We start from the raw sequence: 7937 nt of genomic DNA, 5'->3' as shown, positions 1-7937 counted from the left end.
TTTAATTATCAAGTTTCCATACTACTTAAAAATCTCAATTATTTATATATTAACATTGGATACGAATACAAAATTTATATCTTAATGAAAACACAACGATGAAGTTTTTCATAATTCAGCTCAAAGAAAACACTCCAGACGTCACAATCACACGTACCCAGATGTACTCTCCATGCTTCTCCACGTGTACTCTGCAGGCTTTGTTAACTTTCTTTTAAAATACCACGCGTCACAATCTGGATGACACTGTAAGCCAGATCTTGTTCGATCTTTAACACCAAAGTGGGTATAAAACTCCAAGATCTTCAAACTCCTCCCTACCTGTCTCACTCACAAGACAAAATTCACAGTAATCTCTCCATAAATTTTCATCTTTTACGTAAATTTTCATTAGCTGATTCGAACTCTTTTAAGTTTTTTTGGTGAGTTCTAGACTTGGAATTTTTTTTACTGATAAGTTGGTTATACTTTCATAAAATTCGTAAAATATTATATATAATTAGAAAATTATCTTCGTATCTGCGAGAAAAACTAAACTGTCTCTGAGTGATTGACCTTTGCATAAATTTCATTTTCGCATCATTTATATTCTAAATATGACGAAGATGGTAAGGGCTATATCAGTAAAATCACTAACTTGGATTCTTCCCACGTCGCAATAACTCTTAACTTTTCAACCTTTACCATCCCTTGTCACCACCATAAACAACCATCATTAGGTCCTATATTTATTGAATACTAGTTAATACTAATAATAATAATATCGTAGTAATGTATAGTTTATAAATATTGAATTTAATTATTTTGTAATATATATTAATTTGTGTGTTATTATGATGGTGGTAATGAATCAGTGGTGAAGTGTTTAAAGATGACGGTGCTAGTTAAGATTAGTGTTAACGATGGCAACTTGGTTGTTCATGGAAAGACCATACTGAGAGGGGTGCCAGACAACATTCAACTTGTCCCGAGTTCCGACAATAGCCTTGTCACTGGTGCATTTGTTGGTGCCACTGCTTCCAACAGTAAAAGTCTCCATGTCTTTCCCATGGGTGTTCTAGAGTATGTTCTTCCAACTCCGTTTTCTTACTATCTTGAGATCATTTATATCTAACTTATAGTCCTAATTAATTTTGTTTTATGTGATTTATTACTAACTACACCAATCATATCAATATGATTTGCAATAGTACATGATGTTAATGGAGTGATTTATCATAATGTTACGAACTAATATTGTGTACTTATCTCTAAGACTGTTTTAGTGCGTGGGGTAATTCTGAGACTATTTGGAGCTTAGCTCTATTCTTTATATATTTTTAGAAGAAAATAGAATTATTTTATTGTGGGTAATTATGATTTAAAAAGACCAAGAATTAGACCATTTTACTGACCGAGAAGGCAACAAAATGTATAATAGAATGCGTGTAAAATGTTCACATCATATTAGACTTACGTGCATTAAATTAATAGTTAATAATTAAATTAGTTAGTTAGAGCCATTAGTATATAAGCATGCACTCTTCTTTTACTCTTAATTTTTCATTTCAATTGAATCATTCCTTTTCATTACTACAGTTTGAACTAATACATCACGTGATGAGTAATGAGTATTAACTTGTAATTAGGGGCATGAACAAGCTAAGTAATATTTCCTTGTGCTATTTAGGTAGAGGTTTTGTGATGACTAGCATGAATCTGATGTTAGTAATTTTTATGGAAAAATTGGTTTTATGTGCAGCGGATTACGGTTCATGTGTTGTTTCCGGTTCAAGTTATGGTGGATGACCCAGAGGATGGGAAAATGTGGAAGGGATGTCCCCCTTGAGACACAATTTATGCTCATTGAGAGCAATGACAGTGAGATTGACGAAGACAATTCTGCAACAATCTACATTGTTATGCTTCCTCTCCTTGAAGGCCAATTCCGTGCCGTCCTGCAAGGCAACGACAAGAACGAGCTGGAGATTTGTTTGGAAAGTGGTGAGTACTATTTGGTTTATATTACATGAAACCCTGCTACCACAATTCCATAGCTTAGCTTATAGCTATGGAGGTCATGGTTGAATTCAGTTCAATCCCCCCTCAACCAAGTGTTGAAGGTCATGGGGAGGACAACCTGTGTTTATTACTTCTATGATTTGCGCCGGATAAACCACTCAATCACACTATCCAATGGAGTTTATAGCTTTGGAGAATATATGTATTGGATGGCATCCGAAAGAAACCGAAACGACCCTTTTCCTTTTGGTATGTGATTTTGGTTTTGCAGGAGACAAGGATGTTGTTACCAGGCAAGGCCTTAACCTTGTCTACATCCATGCTGGAACCAACCCCTTCGAAGTTATCAATCAGGCTGTGAAGTAAGTGCCACCCTTTCTCAAACCTTTGAATTTTGATAACAATGGTTTTACTAATCCCCTTTTTGTTCTACTTTCTCATTCAAGGGCCGTGGAAAACCGCATGCAAACTTTCTCTCATCGCGAGAAGAAAAGGGTAAGATCATTTTCCATGTACTATTATGTTGAGATATGATTATCACAAGTTAATAATATCTAAGGGATATTGTAATTTTGTTTTTGTTGGTTTTATGCAGTTGCCATCTTTTGTTGACTGGTTTGGCTGGTGTACATGGGATGCTTTCTATACTGATGTTACTGCCGAGGGTGTTGAAGAAGGCCTGAAAAGGTAGTTAGTGAGAGCATTTTGTATCATATATTGGTTTGTTTCTGATGTTTGAATATTAATTGAACATTGAAATCTATTCAATGTAATTGCAGTCTATCAGAAGGAGGTACACCGCCACGGTTCATCATCATAGATGACGGTTGGCAACAGATTGAAAGTAAACCAAACGAAGCTGATGATTGCGTCGTACAAGAAGGAGCACAGTAATATTTCTGTTTGATGTAATTAGTTATATTGTTTTTGTTACAGCTTACATCACATGCAATTGAGATCTTGGAAATTATCGAATCATTGCAGGTTTGCTACTAGGTTGACTGGTATAAAAGAAAATGCTAAATTCCAAAAGAAGAATGAACAGAACAATGAACAAGACTTAGGCCTGAAGCATGTTGTAGATGAAGCAAAGAAAAATTACAACGTGAAGTATGTCTTAGCATCATTAAATTCTATGAAGAAATTTTGAGGCAACAAACTCTCTTGTGAATTAGTACTTTGGCATCTCTCAATTAACCTAATCAAGTTACTTGAATTTTTCATTTTGGGACAGAAATGTTTATGTATGGCATGCTCTAGCTGGTTATTGGGGTGGAGTGAAGCCAGCGGCAGAAGGGATGGAGCACTATGAATCTGCATTGGCCTATCCAGTACAGTCTCCCGGCATACTCGGGAACCAACCCGACATCGTCATGGACAGCCTAGCTGTCCATGGCCTTGGTCTAGTGCACCCAAAGAAGGTCTTCGATTTCTACAATGAGCTCCATGCTTACTTGGCTTCATGTGGAGTAGATGGAGTAAAGGTTGATGTTCAGAACATCATTGAGACCCTTGGTGCTGGACACGGCGGCAGAGTCATGCTCACACGCAGCTATCATCATGCACTCGAGGCTTCAATTGCTCATAACTTTCCTGATAATGGATGCATCGCTTGTATGTGTCACAACACTGATAGCCTCTATAGTTCTAAGCAGACTGCTGTTGTGAGAGCATCGGATGATTTTTACCCGCATGATCCGGCCTCTCATACCATCCACGTTTCATCTGTAGCATACAACACACTTTTCCTCGGAGAATTCATGCAGCCAGACTGGGACATGTTTCAGGTAAGTTAAAGTGAATAGTTCAATGTAGTATTGGAAAGTTTCAAATTTTATGATTGTCTCCTTGTTTCTTTGCAATTCCAGAGTTTACATCCAGCAGCCGAGTATCACGCCGCAGCTCGCGCAATCGGTGGATGTCCAATCTATGTTAGGTAAACAATAGGAGAAAACTCGGTTATTTTCACGTGAAGTTGTTAGTTGAGAACTGATGGATAACATACCTAGAAATGAAATGAACAGATTTCATTTATGATGGTTCTTTGCAGTGACAAGCCAGGCAACCACAACTTTGATCTTCTTAAGAAGCTGGTTCTCCCTGATGGTTCAGTTCTCCGTGCTCAGTTACCCGGAAGGCCCACCCTCGATTGCCTCTTCGCCGATCCTGCAAGAGATGGGACGAGGTTTTTTGACTTCACTAGAGTTGCATTCATATGTTCTTTAATTTCAATGTTATTTGGACATAATTTGCTGAATATTTAAATGAATTGCTAATTCCAGCTTACTCAAAATATGGAACTTGAACAAATACTCTGGAGTAGTGGGTGCATTTAACTGCCAAGGTGCTGGATGGTGTAAGGTAGAGAAGAGAATCCGCATCCATGATGCATCTCCTGGCACTCTCTCCAGCTCCGTTGGTGCCTCTGATGTCGATCTCATAGCTCAAGTCGCCGGTCCTGGTTGGCGTGGCGATGTTATTGCCTATGCTTACAGATCAGGTTCTAGTTTCACTTCATTAATAAAATCAGATACCATCATTCTAAATACCTCAAGGGCCAGGGCACAAACACCTTGCTGTGTTTTCAGGTGACATAATTCGGCTATCAAATGGTGCTTCAGTTCCGGTGATATTAAATGTTCTGGAGTATGAGCTGTTCCATTTCTGTCCTGTGGAGGTAAAGCCTCTGTTATTGTATCCAGATACATTAATCCAATGATGTACCAAATTGATTTCTTTGGTCTAAAACTTTGCTAATCATTGTATTATCATTGGACAGGAAATTACCTCAAGTATCTCGTTTGCAGCAATAGGACTTCTGGACATGTTCAACACTGGAGGAGCTGTGGAGCAAGTTGAAATCCATAAAGTTTCTGAGAACAACATGGAACTATATGATGATGAGGCTTCATCTGAAGTGACCAATGATCCGAGTTCTAACCGATCAGCAGCAGCAACTATTTCTCTGAAAGTGAGGGGAAGTGGGAGATTTGGTGTATACTCCTCTCAACGGCCATTAAAGTGCACCGTCAGCGAAGCCAAAACCGAGTTCAAGTATGACTTGGATACTGGATTGACAACATTTTCTATCCCAGTTCCTGATGAGGAAATGTATAGATGGCCAATACAGATCCAAGTTTGAGTCACTAAATTTATTGGTGCACTGAAATATACTTACAACAGGGGATCTATATATTTCCCTTGACCATAACACATCTTCATCAACTGATATTATTCTAAATTACATCCATCACAAGTACAAATTCCATCACAACAAGTACACAAATTTGTTTGTGTGGATGGTTAGTTATTGTTACAATATATAACATAATCTAAATTCACCACTTCATACAACTAGCACAAATTTTAATCACTTAACCTACCAATGCTAATGGTAACTTCAATACCAAATTTTTTACTTTTTGACGCATTAAAAAATACAGATCTAATTCTTTTAATGCTAATAATAATTTCAAGAGAATTAGATCTAATTCTCTTCGCAAATTTGATGTTAAAGTTACCATTAGCATTAAAAGAATTAAATCTATATTTTTCAATGCACCAAAAAATGAAGAATTTGATGTTAAATTTTTCAATGCACCAAAAAATGAAGAATTTGATGTTAAAGTTACCATTAATATTAATGGATTGGGTGATTAGAATGTATGCTAATTACATAGGATGGTGAATATAAGATGGTGAATTTAGGTTATGTTGTATGTTGTAACAATAACTAACTATTTACACAAATGTTTGTGTACTTATTGTGATGGATGCAGCTGAGAATAAGATAAGTTGATGAATATGTGCTATGGTGAAGGGGAATATATAGATCCCCTCAAGAATGTAACATGTTTGTTTGTTTCTTTCTAGAATAAAAACGTTCTCATCTGTTTCCAATGTTCTTTTGCATGGTCTACATCTGTATGTTTTCTTTTTGTTGTCAACACCACTGTGAGATTAGTGTCCAGAGAGAGAATGTGATTGAAGATATTTTCTGTAATTTAAAGCTCCTTTGCAGCTTGGGTCGCACTAGCATACAGATTTAAATTTACAGAGATTCATATTATTTTGACACGTGTGCACTGGATCTCCCTTGAAACAAGCAGCTTTGTAGATAATTATTTTCAAGCAAATGAGCGGTTTGGGTTGGCTGAATTATGAAACAGTACTCTTTCTACGTTGGGTTAGATTGCCTTAAATGTGTATGGATTTGTTTGCATTTTGAACTCACATGTAATTTTTATTTATTGTTAGAAAAAACTTGAACATACAAGTCCATTGTTGGGTATGGGTACTCAGTACCTTTACTGCCGTAAAATGGTTTGTATTACTGTAGCCCCATGACCACAAAACGAAAAAATATATATTGCAGCCCTATAAAAAACAAGAGATTTAACTTGATTTATCTATATTTTCCAACACTATTTAACTTGTAGTTTATTTAAAGATTTATATTGACAATTCTTTTTATTTTCATACATAATTTTAATAAATAACTAAAAAGTTTTTATTTTTAATTATAATCAACTATAGTAATATAAAAAAGTAATATTTAGCTAAATAATTTCAAAAAAAAATAGCAATTTGGCATTAAATTTAAAAAAATAACATATTGGTTAAAAAAAACTTTTCTATTTATTTTAAAAGTTGAAAATTAATGTTAAAAGATATTATGTTTTTTAGGGGTATCAAATCATCTCTTGAATATATAGACGTTGGAATCATTGTAACAGGAGATCTTGAGACCTTAAAATGTTTACTTTTGAAAAAAAACACACTAATTAATATTTTAAACAATTCAATTAGGTATCCTTTAAAAATAGTATAATATTCAGTTTTTTATTATAATAATTAAAAAAAATTAAAATAAACACATCTAAAAATTATGGATAGATTTAGTGTCTTTTTAAAATTAAATACACATTTAAAATACAAATTAAATAAAACTGAAAATTTTTAAATTTCTATTTCAGATTTAATATATTTAATTATTAATATATTATAATTTAAATACATATCTAAAAATCAAATTATTCAAAATTCAAAATTTGGATTTTAAAATTTTAAAATAAACCTTAAACCATCTAATTATTAACTAAACCAATACAAAACATTTAAAGAAGCAAAGAAGTTACATTTGCCCCACATCGAAAACTGAGGGGCGTACATCGAAAACTCATAGGCGCACATCGAAAATATAGAGAAGTTATTCTCCACCGCCGTTCTTCCGCGCCACCTTCCTCTTCCGCGCTCATCTTCGACACTGCATTCTTCCTTCTCGGCGCTCATTCACAACGCCGCACTCCCCCTTGGTCAACACTCATCTTTGTCGTCGCCTTCCTCCTCCTCGTCACCGTTCATCCGCATCAACATATATATTACAATATTAAATTATTTTACATGTGTAATTTCTGTATTTTAGAAGTGTTTCAAAAACATTTTTTGCATAACTTCATAATTTTAGATATGTTACAATTATTTTTTAATGTTTAAATTTAAGTTTTAGATTTATGATTATGGATGTGTTTCAAAAATATTTTTGGTATAACTTGGATGTGTTGCAATTGAAAAAAAACTACAATTGAAATATTTTAGTTTGTGTATATAATTATATTCGACCATTCATCACTAGAAAGTCATAAAACAGATCCTGTATTTTATCAAAAATACAATAAGTAAGGGATTAATTTTTTTCTAAATCGATCATTAAAATTATTCATCATAAAATTTGTATATAAATATATGTATAGTTAATTCATTTTAAAAGTGTATTTTATATTTTAATATATATTCTACCTTTATAACTAATTTTAATAGCTAATTTTAGTATATACCTAAACATTATTATTTTTCTATTTTTTTATGTGTCTCCTTTTTTTTGTATGTGCTTATCAATTATTAAACTAATTTAATTAAATTTAATTGTCGAACGA

General features: G+C 34.0%; 1 protein-coding gene across 1 annotated transcript; it reads left to right on the top strand.

Moving 5' to 3' along the window:
* Positions 1-269: 269 nt before the first annotated feature.
* Positions 270-6076, top strand: LOC130932415 (probable galactinol--sucrose galactosyltransferase 2). The gene is made up of 14 exons (XM_057861739.1): positions 270-422; positions 855-1062; positions 1742-1983; positions 2273-2363; positions 2448-2496; positions 2597-2688; positions 2781-2891; positions 2986-3111; positions 3236-3788; positions 3870-3937; positions 4052-4186; positions 4284-4501; positions 4590-4678; positions 4781-6076. Exons 2-14 carry the CDS (start codon positions 872-874, stop codon positions 5141-5143), a joined length of 2328 nt encoding a protein of 775 aa, XP_057717722.1. The 5' UTR covers positions 270-422; positions 855-871; the 3' UTR covers positions 5144-6076.
* Positions 6077-7937: the final 1861 nt, after the last annotated feature.

This window comes from Arachis stenosperma, chromosome 6 (genome assembly GCF_014773155.1).
Source record: "Arachis stenosperma cultivar V10309 chromosome 6, arast.V10309.gnm1.PFL2, whole genome shotgun sequence".
In the NCBI taxonomy this organism is placed as follows: Eukaryota; Viridiplantae; Streptophyta; class Magnoliopsida; order Fabales; family Fabaceae; genus Arachis; species Arachis stenosperma.
Note: the sequence above shows the minus strand (reverse complement) of the source record. Positions and strands in the feature narration are given on the sequence as shown.

Bases quoted from the DNA above. Each gene is read 5' to 3' on its own strand.
- LOC130932415 (XM_057861739.1), top strand. From the start codon at position 872: ATGACGGTGCTAGTTAAGATTAGTGTTAACGATGGCAACTTGGTTGTT. The intron at 3,938-4,051 runs GTAAACAATAGG...GGTTCTTTGCAG, and splicing joins GGATGTCCAATCTATGTTAG to TGACAAGCCAGGCAACCACA. The intron at 4,502-4,589 runs GTTCTAGTTTCA...CTGTGTTTTCAG, and splicing joins TGCCTATGCTTACAGATCAG to GTGACATAATTCGGCTATCA.